This window comes from Balaenoptera physalus (assembly GCF_965194825.1).
Source record: "Balaenoptera physalus genome assembly, chromosome: 12".
Classification (NCBI taxonomy): Eukaryota; Metazoa; Chordata; class Mammalia; order Artiodactyla; family Balaenopteridae; genus Balaenoptera; species Balaenoptera physalus.
The window spans coordinates 13930624-13955569 of NC_138897.1; the positions used below are offsets into that span (position 1 = coordinate 13930624).

At 34.2% G+C, this 24946-nt stretch overlaps 1 protein-coding gene across 9 annotated transcripts in view; it reads right to left on the minus strand.

Moving 5' to 3' along the window:
• Window positions 1-1814: 1814 nt before the first annotated feature.
• Window positions 1815-24946, minus strand: part of RELCH (RAB11 binding and LisH domain, coiled-coil and HEAT repeat containing) — a 121199-nt gene continuing 98067 nt past the window's right edge. For 7 of the 9 annotated variants that reach the window (XM_082416915.1, XM_082416914.1, XM_082416916.1 and 4 more), the window contains 5 exons: window positions 24423-24561; window positions 20578-20694; window positions 16749-16837; window positions 12090-12160; window positions 1815-3512 (listed from right to left, as the gene is read on the minus strand). In XM_082416915.1, coding sequence (XP_082273041.1) covers window positions 3392-3512; window positions 12090-12160; window positions 16749-16837; window positions 20578-20694; window positions 24423-24561 — 537 coding nt within the window. In that variant the 3' untranslated portion in view covers window positions 1815-3391. The other 2 variants (XM_082416917.1, XR_014251739.1) reach the window with 2 other exon arrangements.

A 24946-nucleotide genomic window follows, 5' to 3' on the forward strand; every position in this document is an offset into this window, starting at 1 on the left:
TCCAGATATTACTGAAGACTCTTTGGAGAAAAGCAAATAATTTACATTCCTCACCACACTGAACTGAAGGAATTATTTATATACTATCAAAAACACATAATAAAGTTTTAAAATACTGTGGTAAGTTTATATTAACTATTGTGTACTTTATGATTGGTATGCTCTTACAGTGAATAGAAATTTTTATTTTAAGATGTTTTTAAATACACAAACAAAGTAAACCATAAAGAAGGCAATCAACACAAAGTTTCCTGTAGTTAGTCCTGAAGGGAAAATAGGAATGATGAGATGTGGCACTCTCAGATTGTGATTAGAACACAGATTCCACAGATGAAATGCATGCAGGGCATCCTTATGTAGTATAAAAATAGTCTAAAATCCAATTATTTTACCAATATGCATATACAATTACTATTTTTGATTAGTAGCATACAGCTTTAACCTATTATTTTTAAACGTACAGAAATAAAATAGTAACCAAACCAAGTACACCGCAACGTTACATTACAACTTTCAAACACGTCTATTCATATGAAAGGCTAAATTTATTTCACAGTTTGCTTGTAAGAGAGTTAACAACCAAAATAAAGTTGGAATATTGTTACCTGGACAATCTGGAGAATTTTAGGAATTAGAGTAACCAATTACAAAGCTCTTTAAATATACATTATTTACACAAAAAGTAGTTAAGAAATTGGTAATCAGCACAAAATGTTAGCAGCAGTTGGCTATCACTGTTCAAAGATCAACAAGGTAGGTCTAGACAAAGTTATGTCCTTAAAGGTCAAATAATGGTCTAAAATAGTTTATGTTAAAAATCAGGGTCATGAAAAGACAATTCAGCACACACTGATTTCACCTCCCTAAATTTTAGTTCAGAGACTATTTGAACCAATTTTTTTTTTTTTCTGTAAGAAAAGGAAGTTTGATAGCACCTTGAATTGATATCCCATTAAAATTACTTAAATTACTCACAACTTCATTCAGGTTGTAAGTCAATCTGATGTTTAGCAAAGTAATCTTTCAAAAGGCGCGCTGATGGAAACAAATGAAGGTCAAGGATACTATGTATAGAGAGGTAGATAGTGTTACTACTCAAGCATCGCTCTTGGAATAAGTCAGCAAAATTGTTAACTATGGCACTTCTGGATTTCTGAAAAATTTTAGTCTCTGCCTTGCTTTGGAGCATAATTTCAAATTAACTTTTCATTACTTTGCAAACTTAACTTTTATTTGTATCATTTTTACTTCTGTTTAAAAAGAGTGAGGATGGGAGTTTTACAGCTTGTTTTGGAAGAACACACGCAGTTTCAGTGATTAATGACTGTCTTGTGTTTAAAGAATCCATATTTTACCATAAAAATCAACTTGAAAATAAATGGGAAGTCATACTGACATTAAGACATTTAACAGCATAATAAGGGGGACTCACTTGAGATATATTGTGTATCTTGCTAGCTGGTGCCTTTCCAAAAAAACCATTAGCATTTAGATAAATGGAGTCAAATTAATAAAAATTATCACATTAAAAATACATTATATTTATTCACCAGGTAATAAACATACTAATTCTACTACAGTTCAAAGCAAATAAGAATTTAAACAGTTTTTCTTTAAATCACCTCAGAAATGTATTAATTTTATACAACATAATCTTTTTTTAGTAAAAGTAAACTAAAATAGGTAATTTATATAGCTTATATTCCTAAAATAAAATATATTTTAATGAATATACACTTTCTCATTTCATTTTGCTTGGATATAGGATATAGTGTTTCAAAATGAAAATAAACACACATAGCAAAAACCAAAACAAGTATGCAAAAACATTTTATTTATAATAGATCAACATTTTTGACATGAAAGGTAGCCACTTTCAATTTCTCAGGAATGCCTAGAATCCAACAGTTTCCATAAAGACTAATTAGTTAACAATTATTTCATTGTAGGTAAAAGAAATAATTTCAGAATAAACTTTTTAAATGGCTTTGCCTATGGCAACTTATTTTATAAGCTTTAGTATGTGGTAAGCTAGCTTTCCCAGGAAGTGAATATAATCCACCTATGTTCCAAGTGTATTAAACCAGTTTATACAACAAACATGACAATCACCCATTTGTATCAGCTGTGCTCAAAAGAGAATTCTCTTTACCAAAATATGCATTTTTCAAAAAGGCCTCACATTAACCCCTTAAACCAACCACCTCCCTTCTATGTCCAGGACCACTCTTTTCTACTTCAAGTTGCATTACTTTAAAGACAACTGTCAAATTCCAGTGGAACGGTACACTGACTTAAGACTCTATGTAATATATATCAAACACAAGAATAGTCACTGACTTCAAGGGACAAGGTGATGACTAACCAGTCATAATTTAGCCAATGTCATTTTTAGTTTAGAGGGAAAAAAGCAGCCCCCAAATGTCCTGAACTTTTCTGTACTTCTCTGTAACACACAGAATGAAAAGATAATCTCTGAAATTAAAATAATTAGAAAACATCTTAAATAAAATATTTTATGTAAATAGGTGTTAAATATTAGATTCAAACCATATTTTTTCTGTATTTCGGTTTGGGAAAAAATGTCACAATTATTAATTCTTCTTACTTAAATTTAGTTTTGAGAATTTAAATCTACTACACACCAGTATGTAAAATTCACCTTGGTTAACCACTCCCCATGCTTCTGTGCTGGGTTTCCTCAGGTTAAGTCCATTATACGCATGTAAGTGATGGGGAGGTTTAAATAGCACTTAAAGAATATTCATGAGAGTGCTGAAATATTGAAAGTTTCATTATTATCTACTTACTGTAGGATTTGCAATTCAAATTCATTGCAGTATTATAAACACTGTGTGAATGGAATGCACACCATTCCTGCAGACACACAAACTGAAGTCCAAAAGGCACAGAGTAATGCTGGTGGCTCTTTCTAGTCAGTTAAGAAACAATAAAAAGTCTGCATTATTCTTCATAATTTAAATACTTAAGTAATCTCCACTTTTATTACTTTATAACAATGACTGCAAATTTACATTATTTTAAGTACCACTGTAATAGCTTAGTGTATCATACAGATATTTGCTAATATCCCATCCAAAAATTAAAAAAAAACCTCTTCTATATATATATAAAATTATTCTGAAAGACAAGAACATAGAGGAGGGACTTGGTACAGACTATCAACTCAATTTTTTATCACCACAGTTGTAACTCCAAAATTAACAGATATACAGCAATAATCAAAAGCAGTGCAAATATCTTTGGAGGTTAAGATAAAATTATAATGCAAGAACATAAAAAAGAAATAAAAAAAGGCAAGTACTTCAAGTACAAGGAACCAGTCTGCTTGAGGTCCATTTAGTGTTTACTGGGGGCTTCCTTCCTGCTTTTACTTCTTTCTCTGAAACACATTGGCCAACATGGCACCTGATGTTGTCAACTGGCCCATTTTGTTCAAAAACTTGGTCTTTGTATCTTCACTCACTAAGCTTGCAGCAATTGACATTGAGCTAGGAAAGAAATTTTGAAATTTGTGTAAAGCAATTAAAAAACTAAAATATCTATTTTTTCATTTCTTTAGTAGTATAACATTAATAAATACATTCTGAACTGGTATCACAAAAGGGAAACAAGTATTTATGGAGTAGAGTTTTTTGGTACCATAATAGGTTAGCAGCTTTCATGTTCATTGTTTTTTTAAAGGAAGCAGTGTGGTATAGTGATTAGGAGCAAGTGTGGAATGAGACTGAATCTCGGTTCTGTCACTTACCAGCTGTGTGACTTTGGGCAAGTTATTTAATCTCTGTTTCCTCATCTATAAAATGGAGATAATTCTAGTACCTACTTCACAGGGCTATTTAGGATTATACAAGTGTAAAGTGCTTATTAGCAGTGCCAGGCACGTAATAGCATGCTCTAAGTGTTAGTTATTCTTCTTATTATCAGCATTACTTCATTTAATTCTTACAGCAACCCTGGAAGATAGATATTATCCCTATTTTCACAGATGAGTAAATGAAATCACAGTGAGGTCTTTAACAATCCTATGACATATTACTTTTTTTGGGGGGCGGGGTTGGGGAGAAGAAACATGTCCTCAATTGCCAACTGCACTAGTTTTGATGGACAGTGTCAAATCTTTTCCTTTCTTTTTGACCAACCTTCTGTGTAGGAAGTAAGCACAATCTAAATGACTACTAAAGACAGCTGGTTTATCATATTACTGAACAGAGTATTGATAAAGGACAATTTTTCAGTGATCCAACAATTGTGCTGTAATGGATTAAGGAATCCAGCTTATTGGCCTTGTGGCTTTGGCCAAGATGCTTTAAATCACTCTGATTCAGTTTCCTCCTCTGTAAAATTTTGCAACTGTTATTGCAAAATATCTTGAGGACTAAGTAAGAGAATATGTTTGAACCTGTCGAAGACGATGAGTGGTGAGCAAGGTACAGGAGCTCAACAGACGTCTGTTAAATCTATACATGAAGTATGTGCTGCTACCAAAGACTTCTGGTTCTATGTGGTCTTTAAAGGTGTGTGCTGAGTTACTCAGTTAAATACCTGACCACGATGCCCATCCTGAAAGTCTCTTCTTCCCACTGCTCTCCTGACAGTACATCAACCTGGTCTGTCCCTACGTGCTCTGAAAACCCCTCTCTTGCTGCTTTTCCTCTGCCAGTACATCAACCTGGTCTGTCCCTACGTGCTCTGAAAACCCCTCTCTTGCTGCTTTTCCTCTTCCCACAAAGTAATCCTCCATAAGGCTCAGCATTTTGCTCTAGTACTTCAATTACAAAACTTACTCATTCTATAAGTTTTAAGTAACATCTCCATAGGATGACTCAAAAATATTTATTGAATCACAACATTTTTCCTGAGGGCCAGTCCCACATTACCACTGTTTGCTAGATAAAGCCAATGTCTCAAGTTTTTTTTCATACCCTAACTTTAGAAATAACTCCCCACTTTTATTTCTGAGTACAAGTCTTTCGCCTCCTTAGGCAGCTTTATTCCTAGGTATGTTATGCTTTTTGTTGCGATGGTAAATGGGATCGTTTCCTTAATTTCTCTTTCTGATTTTTCGTTGTTGGTGTATAGGAATGCCAGAGATTTCTGTGCATTAATTTTGTATCCTGCAACTTTACCAAATTCATTGATTAGTTCTAGTAGTTTTCTGGTGGCATCTTTAGGATTTTCTATGCATAGTATCATGTCATCTGCAAACAGTGACAGTTTTACTTCTTTTCCAATCTGTATTCCTTTTATTTCTTTTTCTTCTCTGATTGCCGTAGCTAGGACTTCCAAAACTATGTTGAATAATAGTGGTGAGAGTGGACATCCTTGTCTTGTTCCTGATCTTAGTGGAAATGCTTTCAGTTTTTCACCGTTGAGTATGAGGCTTGCTGTGGGTTTGTCATATATGGACCTTATTATGTTGAGGTAGGTTCCCTCTATGCACATTTTCTGGAGAGTTTTTATCACTCACTTTTATTTCTTTACTTGCCAGTGGTTCTATCCTTTTCCTCTCTTCCCAACAGTGAATATAATGGCTCTCCATTTCAAACTATCATCAAATCTTGTGACTTTATTCTACAACATCTTCTTTATTGTTTACTTTTATTTCTAATGCCAATACTTTACAACTGAATTATTCCAAAAGTTTTGGATCTGGTCTCCTTGTATTAGTCAGATTCACCTGTTAAATAATCACTTCTTTATATCACACCCCTTCTCAAAATCCTCAGTGGCCACTTACCACCTACAAGATAAAATATGCATGGCATTCAAGAAACATAGCAATCTAATTCTTATGTGTGTGTGTGTGTGTGTGTGTGTGTGTGTGTGTGTTTAACCAACCATCACTACTTAACTTCTAGACCCCCTTGAGTCAGGTCTGCCTAGTCTAATTGTTCAAACCATTCTCAACTTAAATATTTCTTCTTTTATCTCGTGTCTAGCCATCTTTCAATTCCCAGCTCAAGCCCCATCTTTTCCATGATGCCTTTCCTTAACACTCTAGGTTTATAGTACTGTTTTTTTCTGTAAGGAACAGTGTTAAGTAAAAGATAAGTATGATTTTAGTTTGTATCTACAAAAACAAGATACATGGCTCAGATAATACTTGAGATACCATCAAGTCTTTTTCTTTTTTTTTAATATTTATTTATTTGGTTGCACTGGGTCTTAGTTGCGGCAGGTGGGCTTCCTTAGTTGCGGGTCGCCAGCTCTTTAGCTGTGGCATGCAAACTCTTAGTTGTGGCATGAGTGTGGGATCCAGTTCCCCGACCAGGAATCGAACCCAGGCCCCCTGCATTGGGAGCATGCTTCCCTGGGAGCGTGTGCCACCAGGGAAGTCCCCCATCAAGTGTTAACGATATTCTAAGAGGAGTGCAACAATGATGCTAAGGAGTCTGGAAACCATAAGAGGTAAAAGCGAAAGCAATGAAGAATGTTTGGTTTGGAGAAGAGAAGATTTAGGAGACTTAAGATACCTCTCTATGTTACTCGTGAAAAATGAGATATATAATATATATCTGCACGGCTGTATATATCCATAGAGCTCTACTGATGCACATCACAATTACCTGGGGGAACTTTTTGAAATGTGGACACCTAGACCTAAACCCAGTGATTCTGATTTTTTCCATCTGGGGTAGAGGACCCAGGTATGTATTTTACAAAGCTTTCTAGTAAAGAACCATTGCATTATGGCTTTTTTTTTTTTTTTTTTCCCTGAAGAAAGAGTTTACATTTTTATCAGTTAGACAAAAGGGTCTGACTCTGACCCCTCCGCCAAATGATGAAAACCTGGTACAGACAGTAGATGTTATAGGAAGGGAGACTTTAACTCAGGGTGAGAAAGGAATATTTTAAAAACAGAGTTGTTAAAAATGAAATGGGCTGCCTTGTAAAGTAATGTCTTCTTACTGCAGGCTTTCAAGGGATTCTCAGATCTTTCCTTTGCAACTCATAGCCAACCAGCTGCCATTTCTTGTTGATTCTGAATCTATAGAATCTCTTACTTCTGGCCTATCTTTAAAATTATTTATGTCCTAGAATAGTTCTCTCTCTCTCCACATCGCTATTATCTTGCAAATCAAAGATCACTACTCCTTCTCTTTGAAACCCCTATTTGATTTTTTGACACCACTCTGATTTGCCTCCTATTTCTCAGTTAAGCTTCTCTTAAATGCTGCACTTTTTAAAAAAATTTATTTATTTTATTTATTTATTTTTGGCTGCATTGGGTCTTCATTGCTGCGTGTGGGCTTTCTCTAGTTGTGGCAAGCAGGGGCTACTCTTCGTTGCGGTGCACGGGCTTCTTCTTGCAGTGGCTTCTGTTGTCGTGGAGCATGGGCTCATGGGCTCTAGGTGTGCGGGCTTCAGTAGTTGTGGCTCTTGGGATCTAGAGCACAGGCTCAGTAGTTGTGGCGCACAGGCTTAGTTGCTCCCGGCATGTGGGATCTTCCCGGACCAGGGCTCGAACCCGAGTCCCCTGTATCGGCAGGCAGATTCTTAACCACTGCACCACCAGGGAAGTTCCTTAAATGCTGCATTTTAAATGTTGGTCTAATTCCAGGTCTGAGCTCCATTTCCAAGTGATATCATCCATCCACCTCTAGTCCTTATCTAAGCCTTTAACTACCACCTATATCCTAATTGTTCCTAAATCTCAATAACTGCTTGTAGTGTTTTTCTTCCTGTACCTCAAATGTTAAATATTCCTCTTCAGAACAGTTCCATTTGGTTGTACCGCGCCATCATTCAATCTGGGAATCCTTATTAGATTCTAGTTCTCTCTTACTCTAATCTGTTGCCAAGTTAAACTGAGTTCACATTTGAATATATCTTGAGTCCATCTTATTCTCATACTCACTGTTACATATAGGCAGTAAAACATGGTGGTTAAGACCATGGTCTCAAGAACCACAATGCCTGGGTTTGAATTCTGGTTCCTCCACTTAGTAGCTAGGTGGCCTTTGAGCAAGTTACCTAACCTCTGTGTCATCTGTAAAATGGGAATAGTAATAGTATCTACTTCATAGGGTTATTATGATAAATTATTAGCAAATATATGAAAAATGTTGAGAATGGTGTCTGGTTTATGAGTGTATCTTATTATTACCTGCCCATCCATGCCCACACCTGCCTTCATCATGGGTTACTACAGTAACTTTCTGTTCCATCTGCTTCTCTGTTGCTTGTATTCACTAGAACATGGCTTCCAAAGCAGCGGTTCTCAAAGTGTGGCTCCTGGACCCATAGTATTAACATCACCTGGGAATTTGTTGCAATTCAAATTCTCAGGCTCCATTCCAGATCTTCTGAATCAAAAACTCTGGAGATGGCACCCAAAAATTTCCAGGTGATTCTGACGGACCCTAAGGCCTGAGAAGCAAAGTTACTAAGGGTTGGTAAACTAAGGGTCACAGGCCAAATCCATTCTGCTGCCTGTTTTTGTAAATAAAGTTTTATTGGAATGCAGCCAAAGCCATATATTTCCATGTTGTCAATGGCTGCTTACTGCTACAACAGCAGAGTTCAACTGTGTACTCGTAACAGAGACCGTATGAATCGCAAAGCTTAAAATATTTACTGTCTTTACAGAGAAAGTTTGTTGACTCCTGGCCACAGGATAAGTCCAAACCTCTCATGTGGCATACAAAGTTCTTTATTAACGGTGCCCGTCTACCTTTATAGACTTATCTCTATTGTTCTCCCGTACATACTCTGTGCTCTAGCTTTAATTACAGTTCCCAAATATGCTTTTCTGAAACTTTTGTCCTTTTGCACAGTGCTGATATTTCTGCATGTAATCCCTTTTCTCTTTTCTTTTGCCTCCGGTTGGAGGGTGGATCAGTTCATTACTTTGGAAACTGGTACACAAAGAGAAAGAATTGAACATTTATCTTGTCTTTACTATATAAACGGTATGACTTGGTAAAAATAGTACATATGGAGGACAGTTTTCTTTCTGAAGAATTCTAGCTCACAAATGAAGAAGGTTTGATAGAGTAATACATTTTGTAATTGCTAATGGATTAATGGATCTAGCATTCATCATTAATAGATGTTAACATCACCAAAAAAAGAGAGAATCAGACATTACCTGCCTCACGATGAAAACACACCTCCTCCTATGTAGAAGTCTTGGCAAATAAAAAACATGTCCCAAACCTGATTACATCTCTAGATCTAGATCCAACTAGTAAATTTATGGGAAATACAGAGGACCATTTTGAAACACACGAGGGAAATGCAATTAGCAAGATTTGGACTGTGGGAACCTCTATAGGACAAATGACTCAGTTCCTTCAACAAGTAAATTGTATGGAGAAAAAAAGAGATACAAGGGGAACCTCTGAATTGAAAGAGATTCAAGAAACATATTAACCACTTATAATATATGGAATGTTGGATCCTGACTCAAAGAAACAAACTGTAAGGAAAAAACAAACAACAAATCAATAATGACATTAATGAAACAATTAGAAATTTGAACAAAGGCCAGATAATAAATGATATTAAGGTGTTGTTATGGTGTGATGATATTGTGTTTATGTTTAAAAAAATAGCACTTATCTTTTAGAGATGCATATCAGAATATGGGAGGGGAAAAGAGTTGGGTATAGATGAAATAAAATTGACTATGAATTGATAATTGTTGAAGCTGAGTGATGAGTACATGGGAAATCATTATTTCATGTTTATTTTTGTGTTATTTTGAAATTCTCTACAGTAAGAGTTAAAAAAAATAAATGATAATATAGAGGATTTGAATAACATTTACAATAGCCAGGACATGGAAGCAACCTAAGTGTCCATCAACAGACGAATGGATAAAGAAGATGTGGTACATATATACAATGGAGTATTACTCAGCCATAAAAAGGAACGAAACTGGGTCATTTGTAGAGACGTGGATGGATCTAGAGACTGTCCTACAGAGTGAAGTAAGTCAGAAAGAGAAAAACAAATACCGTATATTAACACATATATGTGGAATCTAGAAAAATGGTACAGATGAACTGGTTTGCAGGGCAGAAATTGAGACACAGATGTAGAGAACAAACATATGGACACCAAGGGGGGAAAGCAGAGGCACGTGTGGGTGGTGGTGTGATGAATTGGGAGATTGGGATTGACATGTATACACTGATGTGTATAAAATGGATGACTAATAAGGACCTGCTGTATAAAAAAATAAATTAAAAAACAGAGTTACAATAATAAATGATAATATAGAGGATTTGAATAACATGGGAAAATATGATTATGAAAGTGAATTTTTTTTTCTTCTTAAAAAGGAAGGTCATATAACCTTAGCAATCTTAGGAAGTTACAAAGAGATTTCTTTCTTGTAAAATTCCTACATGATAATTCATGAAATTTCATTTAGAATGTATCTCACATATAATTTTTCTCAATTTTGGTCCAAAACCTTTTACATTTTAAACTAATAAGGCACCAAATAATTTTAATATTTAATGTACAACAAATGAACAGAATTATTTGCCTTAATGTTAATTTTATGGATTTTGTGTTCAGAATAGAAACCTATCAAAGTATGTCTATTGTTTTATAACTTTCCATGGCTAAAATGATAGAAGAGCTCCCACCATTCTAGGAGGCTAAAGCAAGAGTTTTGACTCATAGTAAAAGGCAAAAGACTCGTGTGTGTGTGTGTGTGTGTGTGTGTGTGTGTGTGTGTCTTGGGGTTGTGGGTGTGGAGGAGTGTGCTTCTGTGTACCTAGCCTGACAAGATGAAACACTTATTCCTGGTAGTCAGTTTCATAAAGGAAACACCGTTGAGCTTTTCATGCCTAACAGAGTCCATTTAAGATCAACTGTTCAAGGTTACTTCAGAAAGAGAGTACACACAGACTATTTGTAAATTACTTCCTGTCCTGAAATGCCCAACTTTATTCTTTCACATCTATGTTCATATTTTAATTTCACTGAATCTTTGAATTCTAATTAGTTTGGTTAGAAGCATGGGACTAGAACATTCACAAGTTGACAATCCTTTATGCAGTGAATCAAGTTAAATCTTAAAACTCCTCTCATAAATTTCTACAAACTATGTTCACCAGTGATTCTCAAATCCAGCTACCTATCAGAATCTCTTTGGAAGCTTGTATTTATTTTATTTTTATATTTTACTGAAGTATAGTTGATGTACGATCTTATATGTTACAGGTTTATAATATAATGATTCATAATTTTTAAAGGTTATACTCCATTTATAGTTATTATAAAATATTGGCTATATTCCCTGTGTTGTACAATATATCCTTGTAGTTTATTTTATACATAATACTTTGTACCTCTTAATCCTCTACTCCTATATTGCCCCTCCGTCCTTCCCTCTCCCTACTGGTAACCACTAGTTTGTTCTCCATGTCTATGAGTCTATTTCTTTTTTGTTATATTCATTAGTTTGTTGTATTTTTTAGATTCTTCATATAAGTGATATCATACAGCATTTGTCTTTCTCTGACTTATTTTGTTTAGCATAATACCCTCCAAGTCCATCCATGTTGTTGTATATGGCAAAATTTCATTCTTTTTTATGGCTGAGTAGTATTCTACTGTATGTATGTATGTATATGTGTGTGTGTGTGTATGTGCGTATATATATATATATATATATATATATATATATATATACGCACATACACACACACACACACACACACACCCCACATCTTCTTTATCCATTCATCTGCTGATGGACACTTAGGTTGCTTCCATACCTTGGCAATTATAAATAATGCTGCTATGAACATTGGGGTGCATATATCTTTTCAAATTAGTGTTTTTGTTGGAAGCTTTTAAATATACAGATCCCTAGGCTGACTCAGAATGTTGAGGTCACAGAGAATGAGATAGAGATCTGAATTTTATATTTCCCAGATGGTTTATGGATTAGCATTAGAGAACTGCTGATTTAAAGGATTTTCTTGTCTTCTAAATTAATGACTACAAAATAACACAATATAAAACACTATACCCACCTAAAGAAAATTTATATAGAGAAATTAAGGTTAACTAAAGCCTTAAAAAAAGAATTAATGTCTTACCCTTGAGGCTCTTGGACCGTCTTGTTCTCTACTTTTTGTTCACATTCTTTTATCATGGAAGTTAAAATAACCTGATTTAAAAAAAAATGACTTTAGAGAAATACTGTTAACATAGTAAAATGCTATGGTTTAAAGTTTTTAATTGAATTTTTAATATTCCCATAAGCTAATATGTTAACCAAAAACTGAAAATTTTGGCAGTTACTTTGTTAAAGGAATTCACATTGGATTGCTAGACTAGGTACCGAAATAGCTTTAAAAGATCTCAATCGTATAACTTAATAATTCACTTTGATTTTCACTAACCTTCCTTCTGAGTCTGATTACATTCTCCCTTAGCTTTCCCCACTATCTAATGTTAAAAGTAAAATTTATATACATCTATACATTTAACAAATACACATACCATGGTCAGACATATTTTCCCAGTAAAAGTTGTTCTGTCCCTTGTCCCTTGCTTTTTCCAGGTTGCAACAAGCAAGATGCTCTATTTTAAAGTCTAGGGCAGAGACCAGATATAGGTCTGTGGTCACTAAAACTGGGGAGACAATGGGTGTCTAAGAGTTGCTATCACTCCTGCGGGGAGACTGAGTAATGGAAAGGGTGGAGGGATGGAAGCTGCTGCCCCAAATGCTGGCACCCACACCGGAAACCAAATGGCCCTCCTGAATTTTCTTGGCCCATATTTGTGCATGGAGGTCACTAGACAACAAACTTATTGTCACCCTCTATGTGCTAGGCATGTTTTTAGACACAGAGGATGCAGCAAATAGACAACATTTCCTCCTTGTGGAGAGCTTATGTTCCTTTGGTATAGACAACAAACACAAAAAATACGTAAATCATATAGTATATTACAAAGTGATAAGGGCTTTGGAAAGAACACTGAGTGAGATAAGGGGTATAGAAGGCCAAAGTGAAGAATATTACAATTTACATGGAGGTGTTCTAAGCAGGTTTCACGGAGAGGATGATATTTAAGCAAGAACCTGAGGGACATGAGGAGTAAGTGTGTGAGACCCGGGTTAGAGGCTGAGCAAAGACTCCAGGAGGGAGTATGTCTATTGTATTCTAAGCCTGGAAGCCAGAGTGGTGGGTGCAGAGTGAGCAAGGCAGAAGGTAGAAGGTGAGGCCCGGGAGGTAAGGAGGAAGGAGCTGGGTCCTCTAGTGCCTTGCAGATTATGGTAAAGACTTTTGATTTTTTAATGTTTTCCCGCTCTCTCATCTGACAGATTACAGATTTCGTTTGTTTGGCTATTTTCTTTTTCATCAGTGTTTTTTTGGGAGAGTTTTTGTACTTTCTCTTCCGCTCCCTGTATTGTCTGTTCCCTCCAGTATCCTTTTTCTTGTGTGTATGTTTTCACCTCTGTCTTTGATGTCAGAGGCTTTTCTCAAATGGTTGGTGATCTTGGGATATCCACTAAAGACTGAGGTACTAAAACGTTGATTAGGATCTCTTCATGCATGAGTAAATTCACTTTAAGGTGACTCTGGCACAAACTTTCTGCCAATCTTTTTTTCCCTGCAAATATAATTCTGGCTGCCATCCCATTCCTGGAGCCAAGAAGTAGAAAGGTAATGAGCTTTCTAATGACTAACTATACCTTCGACTTAATTTCCCTCCTTTCATTATAGCACCTTATTCCTGCTCTCAGCTAGGCCTGATATCTCAAGTCTAGAAAGGAAAGCTCCAGTCTTCCACCAAGGTTCAAAAGGGAATCTGGGAGTCTGATCCTTTCAAAAACTTTTAACCACTCCCCCTATTTTCAGTCCCACTCTACAATAATGGAAGGTAGTGAAAATAAGCCTTCTTATTTGTTCTATTCTACAAGTGGCCTTCATTTTCGATGCAAAAATCCTGACCAGAATACTAGCAAACTGAATCTACCTTCATATAAAAGGAATTATATACCATAACCAAGTGGGATTTATTGCAGTAGTGCAAAGGTTGCTTTAACATATAAAAATCCATTAATATAAAACATTGTAAGAGAATAAAAAACCACAACCATGTAATCATCTCAACTGACGCAGAAAAAAACATTTGACAATATTCAACACCCCTTCATGATAAAAATACTCAAGCAACTAGCAAAAAAAGCGAACTTCCTCAGGCTGATAAAGGGAATCTATAAAATATACAAAGCAAAAATTGATAAAACTAAAAGGAGAAAGATGCAACTCTCAATCATAATTTTAACATGTCTTTCAATAGCTGATAGAACAAGCAGATTACAAAAAGTTAATACAAATATAAGAGAACTGACTCATAAAATTAACTGCCTTTACCTTATGAAACAAAATCCATGGATCAATAAAAATATAATGGAAATGAGAATCTAATTTGAACTAAATGATAACAAAGCTACAATGCAGTAAAAGGGATGTGGCTGAAGGAACGCTTAGAGCCTTAAATTTATGTATCCGAAAAGAAGAAAAGTTAACAAGTAAATAATCTAAGCCTCCTCCTTAAGGACTTAGAAAAACAGAAAAAAAATCAAATCTAAAGAAAGCAGAAGGAAATAAAGATGAAAATAGAAATCAATGAAACTAACACATAGAGAAAAGTCAACACAGCCAAAAGTTCAATATTTGAAAAGGTTAATAGAATTGATAAACCCCTATCAAAACTATTTTAAAAAGAAAGCAAGAAACAAATTGATATCAGAAGTAAAAGAGGGATAGCAATATAAAAGATCCTACAGTAAGGAAAAGGGAAAAAAATAAAAGTATTACACAAGAATCTATTATTTACAGGTGACTTTTCTACACTTGAAACTTATAAAAAATCCAGTGACATTTTATTATTAGAATTAATAATAAAGTTTCTCAGGTTGGCCAGACATAAGTTCAACATACAAAAGTTATATTATTTCTATACATCAGCAAGAAAGGGTTAAAAAACATATAATCCTAAAAAAGGTAGCATTATAACATTATAGATATAAAGTGACAGTTTTTTCAAACAAAGTTATAAAACTTTATTAAAAGACATTAAAGGAGATCTAAATAAACATAAGATATAGTATGTTCTGGATAGGAAGACTCAAAACCATGAAGTTGATGTCTCTCCCAATTAATTTATAAAATCAACTCAATTTCAATCAGAATCTCAACGAGATCTTTCTTGGAGTCTCATAAGATAATGCTAAAATTTACATAAAAACGCTAGGGGTCATGAACAGTTCTAAAAAAGAACAGGGTGTTGGACTTGCCCTATTAGATTTTAGGACTTTTTAACAAGGCAACTGTAATGAAGACAGGGTATCAATGTTACAATAATTGAGAAAGAGACCAGTGGAAAAGAATGTTCCCTAATAACAGACACATGCATACAAGGAAACATCATCTATGACAGAGGTGGCACTGTCAATCAGTATAGACATGATGCACTGTTCAATAAGCAATAATAGGACAACTGGTTATCCATATAGAAAAAAATGTAACTTAAGCACTACCTCACATCATATGTAAAAACTAATTTTAGATGGATTAAGAATTCTATTGTGAAAATACAACTTTAAACGTTTTAAGAAGAAAGTATAGGAGATCATGTCATGGAAATGATCAATCAATCTATTAAAAAATTAAAAGTCAGTGTTCAAATGGGCCAAAAATGTGAAAAAACATCAAAAATTGGAAAAAGATATTCATAAGACACAAAATTGACCGAATACTGATATTCCAATTATATAACAAACTTCAAGGAAATAACAGGAAAAAAGACAACCCAAAGTGGGAAAAATGGGCAAAAAACCTAAAAAGGCTTTGATGTTAGTGAACATACAAAGAATTCTCAAGTTTGACAATAATCAGGGAAATGCAAATGAAAACCATAGTGATATACCACTTTATATCTACTGAATTTAAAAAGTCTAAGAATACCAAGTGTTGACGAAGATATGGATGAAAAGGCTACATACTCCTGCGTGCTCCTATCAGGTCTGAAAAGTGTCCTTTCGGTGCAGCACTTTGATCAGTAGTGATCGTAGAGACAGAAGTTTTGTTGGATTACTGTGATGGTAATGAATACGACGTACCAACAGACAGTGTGAAAGTTGAGAGAGGGGGTGTAAACTGCTGGGAGGAAAAAGAGATATGAGGGAGGGATGAAGGGAAGATTTTGTTTTTGTTTTGATTTGTTTAGGAGGGAAGAGTCAAACACGATAATAGGTTAAAGAAAAGCTGCTAGAAAAACAGGTTGAAGATATAGAATAGGAAATAAATGACAAACAGGGTTTTGGAGAATACTGGAAGACAAATAGAATGAAAAGAGTTATGAGGAAATGGAGAGAGAAAATAGAAACTTTGCTTCTAAGAAAGTTAATGGTCAGAGATAATACTGTACAGCATTTTACAGATAAAAAGCATTTCACATACATTCTCTTACTAAATTCTAATTATATTCAGTGAAGGACAGAACGTTATTCCTACTTTACAGAATTAAACAGAAGCTCAAAGATGTTAAAGGAGTGGCTTAAGATCTCATAGCTAGTAAATAAATCCATAAAATGATGCTGAACTAAACTTTAAAAAATTAGGCACAGCATATCATAATCGCACCGCATATGGAGAGGAATGAAAGTCTATATAGGAGATATTAAAACACATGAACGTGGCACTGATAATCACAGTGGCTTAATCATGATAGTAGCTTACCTCATGCTCTGGAGAAAGATGTTCCATGTCAATTCGTAAACATCTGAGACCAGGTAAGAAGTGATTAACCATTAAATCCTCTGAAATGACTTGAGATGAGGTAGTTAAGGACATTAAAAAAAAACCAAACTGGTATGTCCAACAGAACAACAGAAGAATATAGAAGAAGCAGATCTCTTAAATGCTGCCTATGGCATGCTGATCACTTAGAGCAAACAGGCTTCCATCAAGCATGATCTGTATTTGTTGAGTTAGTTACTTGTCAAGAGGCAACTGTGTTTATTCCCACAAATCTCTTTATGTCAGTGGCATTGATTATTGTAACAGCACATAATTTAATTACATGGTATGTAAACATATGAAATAATAAGGGTGAAAATTAAATCATGAAATTTAATTGGATGTTTAAATGAGTGTGAAAAGTAAAAAAATTAATGTTTCCATGACAACTAAGGTGAAAGTTTCAGAAAAAATTGATAAAGGCCAGTTGCTTAAAACACTGCTGCTTGGATACATATAGCTGATTCACTTTGTTAAACAGCAGAAACTAACACAACATTGTAAAGCAGTTATACTCCAATAAAGATGTTAAAAAAAAATTGCTGCTTAATTATGTATATAAGACAACTGTAAATATATACATATTTAAATATAAAGAAAAATATAAAAATCTAGAAAAATTCAGTACCCAGTATCAGAAATGTCTCTGGATTCTCTTTAAAGAAACCTAAGCTAAAATTCATAGACAATTATATTACGAATGTGGTTCACCTAAGAAAGTTGATGTTTAATTCTAATCAGCAGACTCACAAAAGAAATGCCTCAGTCCTACATCAAAAGATTGGTAAAAGAAATTACATTTATGTGTTTAAGTTAAAAGCAGTTATCTTAGGTATATACCATTTTCCTGATTTCTTACTTTAACCATTCTGTTAAACTGACCCACACTGGTCCTCATTGAATTGGGCAAGAGAGCTTTTGCTGCAATAAGTTTAGTACTACTTATATTTCCTAGTCGTATGAGTTTTAGTTGATTATATGACATTGAAAGGAGTCAGGAAAGCAGATGCATTTCTCAAACAATTCACCTTGTTTATCCACATCGCTTCTGACACATTCTCACCTATTATAGTTGTGAGCCATCTAAAAATATTTCTTATTTAATATTATACCATATTAAAGTGAAAAATGCCAGTAAATGAGTTCCTTTATAAAGATGAGTTAGTCTTTCTGAAAAAAATAATAAATTATATTAAGTAAAAAAAACCATATAACTACTGCCTTAAAAATATAATTATAAATAAACACTAGTTGTAAATAAAGCTCCTATAATTGAATGACTTATAAATAGGCAGTTATAAAAATATAGACATCATTTGGTTGAACCAAATCCCTATAGATATACAAAGTTCTACAACCTAATGGCTATGTAGTTTTATTTTCTGGGTATAGGAAAAGTATCACCTAGATATATCTGCGAGTGAACTTTGGATTAGAGAAAGGTCTCTGATCTAGAGAAATCTGGGCATGGATTGAGAAACTGAAAATGGCCTTACTTGGAGGTAAGAGGGAAGACACTTTCCTTCTCCCCTCTCTCTACCCACTGTTTGGTCCTTTTCTCCCATGGAACCCCACAATCTTTCTTAGGGGATGGAAACTTAGAGATCATTTAGTCCTATCTGATGTTAGGAATCACCTCTACCTCATCTGTGAATGGTGGTCATAAAGCCTCTGATTGCTAACAATGACAGGACATTCAGTTTTGTAAGACAGATCATTGCATTTTTAGAGAGCTCAATTTGAAAGTTTTTCTTATAAACACAATAGGCCTCTCCATGACCTCTGCTTGTTAGTGTTTGCTCTGCACTTTAGTTACACAAGTATGCCTAACCTTTTTTCTATATAACAACCTTTAAAATAATTCTCAAATTATCTTTTCATCCCTAAACCATTTCTTTTCCAGGTTAAACATTTCTAAATTCCTTCAAATTTTTCTTAAACATGCTTTCTTGACTTAATACCATGCCAAATGTTAAATTATATAGATTTCCTATGTCCCTATTGAAATACGATGTCGTGCTGAAAGGAATACTCTTGTGTTCTATCAGCTTGTAATTCAATAGAACAGCAGAACAGATATGGACAATGTGATTTTATTAGTGGCCATAACCACCCTGTTGACACAAGTACAAGTTCTGACTCACGGAGAACTAATGCTTTTAGTACTTGAACAGGGTCTATTGTTAAGACGGTTCTTCCTCTTACTGTGCTGTTATAAAGACTTTTGACTGTATTTTCTCTAGTAATATTCTGTACATACCTAAATACACAATAATATTCCTTCTATACAGACTTCTATGCTCTTCAGAAACCACTGCTTAGTCCATTTGAAAATTAGGTTAACAGAGCTAAAATTTTTAATCTTTTGACTTTCTCATTTTCCTTGAGGCATATTTCTTTAGAAACTCTGCTATATAAGATTACACACAACTCTTCACTTAAGTTTGTAAACATTTACTTACGCAAAGTTTAGGGAATAGGTATAAGCGTATCAATGTTTTCTTTCTTTGACATGCCAAACTCTGACATGCCATTATTACTTTCTTGTAAGGGTCCTGTCACTTCTCCATTACTAAAGAGTCCTTTCTTGCTAATTCAGAATTATCACTTCCTCTTTTTGCTTCCTCTATCTTCTCTAAGTTGAAAATGCCAACAAGATAAATCAGGAATGATAGTAAGTTCTGCTTTTAGTGGAATTAAACTTATAGAAGGTATATGGTTAGTTGAGGCAAAATTATCAAAATACGGTATCTCTGCCCACTTTATGATCTATAGTATAAGAAAGTGGCTTATATCAGCCACATGAATAGGCAATTTGTAATAGAGTCCCAAAATGAAATGCTCTCAACCACACATCAAACTTCAGGTTTTAACATTTCTAAAAGGACAAGTAGCTCCTTAACAGACAGCTCTGCATTTCTTTCTCTACCATCATTTTTTCTTCTGTCAAAATCATAATTCTCTGATTATGTTGTCTAGCACATACTTTTACGGTTATATTCAAGTGTTCAGCCGTTCACTCATTTTTCAATCTCTTATTTCCCCCTTTCTTGAAATATTCTGGCTTTTAATGGGAGAGCCTAAAAGCTAGAGTTTATTCTGCCCATCTTTATCTTTACTTCCTTCTTACTTTTATTTTACTAGGCCAAGGATAGTAAAGAGAACATTTAACAGGATAGCTAAAGTTCACTGTTCTAGTCACAGTTTTGCTTTTAATTATAAAAAACAGAAGTCACTAATGTCTTTGTTTTAGTTTAGTCATTTATAAAATGTAGTGGCTGACATGGGTTAGATGATCTCTGAGCTTTCCTCCAGTTCTACCATCACTGCAAATGATTAACCACGGTGTCCCTGTATTTTTTTTAATGAGTGATATCTCTTCAAGAGATATTCACAGGGTCATAAAGACGGTTAAACATTCATTAAAAATGAATGCCAGGACACATACAAGGATTCCTTTTGACTAACAGAAGCCTTAGTTATAACTCATTGCTTGCTTAGTTATATAGCTGATTAACATAGATAAAATTTTAGTCAATGTTTTCAAAACTATGGAACATATAAACACAGAAGACTTAAAGTTATCTTTTAAAATTATGAGATGGCTAGAATAAGGAGTGGGGCAAGTCAACTCAAATTTTTAAACTTCTACTTAACTACTTCTTAGTTAAGTTGAAGAAAAAAAATTCTACTTCTCAATCTTTAACAACTGAGGTTCACTGTAAGATTGATTATTAAATATAGATATACATTACTAAAGCAAGGATACAACAACAGGAAAGTGCACTGTAGGCTTCAAAAAGATGGGTAGCAATATCCAGTCTTTTAGAATCCACAATTTGTAAGTTGTTCACCAAGGCTAACTTATGCAAATGTGGTATAACAACTGAAAAAAGAAAAAGAAATTATTAATTTTAATCTAAAACATGCTTAATACATTAAAAAAATAATTTTTCATTTTATTTTATAAAATTTTATTTTAATTCTGGATGATTTCGAAAGATTACCCACATCCCATACTTGCTTTTTCTTACTAGGGAAGAAAGCATGTTTTTCAGAATAAAGAGTGATCTAGAATTTGGGAGAAATAGATTATAGCATGCCATTATAACCTAATTATGAGGATGTATACAGGTCACTTGGCTTCACTGCAATTCAGTTTCCCAATTTGAAAAATGAAAGCCAAATAAACAAACGTAAACAACCTACCTCTTGTGTTATTATCATCTTTATAAATAAGTTTATATAAATCTTGTATTACTGTTGCTATTAAAAAGATAAATACAGTATACTGATTCTTTTCAATATCAAATTATTTCACTACTTCATGAAACTATTATTAGCTTTAGTTTCTCAAGTTCTTAGCAAAGACCAGTGTCAAATAGCACTGGTGGTTGAGTTTTCAAGTCACCCAATGGGCTCAATATCTTATATCTCAATGCATAGTGTAAAATTTCGAAAATACAGACAACACATTGCTAAAATAAAAGTGTTGGCCCAAGAAACAGTAACCATTTCAGTAGCACTGAGCACTCCTACTGCCTAAGATTGTGTTCTCTAAATACCATTTCCCACTAAAACCAGGGTCCCTTGCAGAAATGGCTCCAGGGTAAGTGATTATCAAATTGTTGATCACATGGTCCCATTCTAGTCCCTGCTTCGTTGGGGGACCCAAAACATGGTTCATAAGCACATACTTCTGACCAACTGTAGCGACTTCGTTCATGTTTACCTTGAGCTTGTATATGTTAAAGCCACAATCTCCTAGAAAAATCTCCTGCTTCCTCAATAAACCAGTACTATAATTACAACTTTTATGCTTACCTTAGTAAACGGTAAAAAACCCCACACAAACTTAGGACAACAATGGCCGTTTTTAGGGGACTTTTTGACTTATCAAAATTAATAACAACATACTTCAGAGGTGCTCTAGAAAAAATAAGTAGAAGACAAAAAACTCCAAATAGTCACTGAATTCCCAATGAATTCATGAAACTCCGATTCATTAACCGGCATGCTGAGGCCTCAACAAAATGGTGGCTCTGAGACAGTCTCTCAAAGATTCCCTATTTCATTTCTGCCCAAACATTTTGAAACTGACCTTCCTTGCACTACTTTATCTATAAACACGTGGCCTCTATTCATTCCGCTCATTCTCTGATTTCCTACACAAGCAATCCTTTCCTCAGTGTTTTTCTCAGAAACTCAACAACCACACTACACAAGATCCCTGTAAAACTGCTTAACTAGGAAACAAACCTATACAAGTTACTTTAAACTCTAGTCTACAGACAGTTAAAGGCTACAATTAAGGATCTTCCTAAATCTCAGAAGATAGAAGTTTACTAAAGAATTCAACATTTCATTATATATGTATTGTCCTGGGCTACCACATCTGTACCAATTAATTCATTTAATTGTTAACCCCTCAGATGGAGATAAATGGTTAAAAGATTTAATAACCTAGATGTGAGTAATTCTACAACTGACCTTCAGTGGGCAAGGAAAACAGGAAATACACAACATAAGGCCACTTCTGAAGCCTTTCACTTAAGGGCAGATTGGACAAAGATTCAAAACTGCGAACAAAATAAAGATAAATCAATAGGAAACTTTATAAAAATAGATTTTTGTAAACTTTCAAAAAATATTCTGGGGTAGATCCAATAGCAAAAGTGAAGGGAATCTTGTCCTCTCTTTTTGTAAATGGGCTTAGATCTAAAATAAGGAACTTTGAAAAAAACTGATCTGAAATGTAAAATTGCCATGCTAGAAAATCTCCAAGGTATGACTGAACATTTTCAAAGAGACTTATAAAGTTAAAAAAGTAGAAAACAAACAAACAAAACTGTATCATGTTCTGAATAAAACAAATGGCCCCTGAGATAAAATCAGGACCAAAAGGTCCTATAATAACTAAGAGTTGGGAGAGAAAAAGGGCCACTGGAAGAACCAATGTCTTCTATTCTCTAAGAAATAGAGGGAAAAATATCCAAAAATGCCACTCCAAGGAAGACATTACCACCCAGCAATTCTTTGTTTTTTCTCTAAACTCCTAACAGGAACTGTCTATAAATACAGATGGATAACAATATAGCATCCTTGCCAATATGGGTTCTACTTCATCTACCATTAATCTTATTAATATAGGACATTAAATTCCTCAGGGTAAAGTTTTAAAGCAGAAGAGAAGCCAACTGACTGAGTAGTAAATATAGAAGAAAAAAAATTTTTTTGTCTTAAAAAAAAAAAAAAGTCTGGTTGTGCCAGAATGTGAAGGAAGATTGTATAAGACATACTTGTGGGTATACAGTAAGTTGTAGAAGGCTTCAGGGATAATGGTTTACTACACCTATTCAAGCAGTGGAAACTGCTATTCTCAATTTTTTCTCAAGCCAATCTTTAATTGTTATTTTGGGGCCATTATGAACAGAATATTTCTCTTTTCTATGTGATGCATAAATCTTTCTTTTGAGTGTACACAAAGAGGTTAGATCATATTCTAGACAGTTATTAACTCAACAACATGGCACCCACCAAAGACCCATTGCCTATTCAGCCTATTCCTTGATCCAACAGCCAAGACTTATTCTCCTTGCTTCAGAGCAATTACAGCCTCAAAAAAGTTAGTCAAAGCACCTGTAGAGGGTCACCTGTAAACCTGACGTTACTATGATGAGGAACTATCCCTAATGCTAACTAAAATACTAAACCTTTTTCTGTTAACTGATTGTGAAATACTGTTATTTTCTCCTCATGCTACCAACACTATTACTCATTGAAAAATAACCTTGTGGTTGTGTTTCTGTAGCTCAATATGTGTTCATGCCCTCAACAGACCTTTTGGACACTGCAGTCCAAATCCTGACAATATTTTTGTTGTTCATCTTAAAAATACCAGGTTAGATATGCAATAACTAGTCTATGGGAGAATCCAATTTTGTATTGGAAACCAAACTGATGTAAGAAGCCAAACTTGCGGACTTTTCAAGAGCATGTCAAATTGCTAAAAATAAAAGGACTAAGGTATAACAGTGATAACTGTCATGCTTTTGGAGTAATAATTACTGGATGCTTTGATGCCACCCAAAGAAATTGTTGTCATAAAGTAAAAAGTGATACTATAGAAACTGGAGAAAATGCTTTAGCAGATCATCATGCAGATTACTTAGCAGATCAACAAGCCATGATTTATAACAAAATAGTGGAATGGCATGCTAAGTGGAAGAAATGTATCTTTCATAAGAACATGTCTAGAAACACATAAAAATTTCCTTAGAAATAAGAATTAAATAATAAGCTCTAAATATAATGAGCACAGTATTTTGAAATTAACAGTTAGTAAGAATTGTTTTAAAAATAACTTGAAATTATTTATGAGTTACTTTTCATATGTCTACAGCAATCACTATATAGTATAAGAAGCCATTTAATAGCAGTTAATAGCAATACCGATCAATCCACAATAACAAACTTGTTTCACTTTCAGCTTTCAGTATATGAAAGATAAGGTGTAGAAAGGTGTCATGTAACACATGACAAATCCTCAGAGAAGCTTATGGTCTCACTCTTACATTACAATTCAGGAAAAATGGTAAAAAAAATGCAACTTACACTCATCTCGGAATCTTGGTTCTGCATTAGGCCCAACTCTACCAAATGTTTTTATGATTTCTGTATGCAAAGAATACTGGTCTTGATATTGAGGATCTTCCAGGAAAGAAGCCAACTGCATTTTCACTCTTTCCAGCAACTTAAAATTGAATATTATACAGTCAAATTGAGAGAAGGATACACAGTAAACATGGCTTGCATCACTGGATTCAAATGACTTATATCAACATAATAGTAGAAATTTGGAATTAAATAAGTACTTATTTAGTCTTTTGGCTCAGAAAAGATCTTAAATTTTTGTTTATGCTTGTTAATTCATTTTTTGTTTTTTAAAAACACAAATATTCCCTGACAAACTGTAGAAAAGACCCCACAATATTTAGGGATAAAGATAGAGTTTTGATGATTTTGTATCTAAATTATAATTCTTAAAACAAATCAGAGTGTAAGTTACCCACTTATTCACCTTCTGAAAGCAATGAGTCATTAATGACTTACATCTTACTCATATTTCCCTAAAAGAC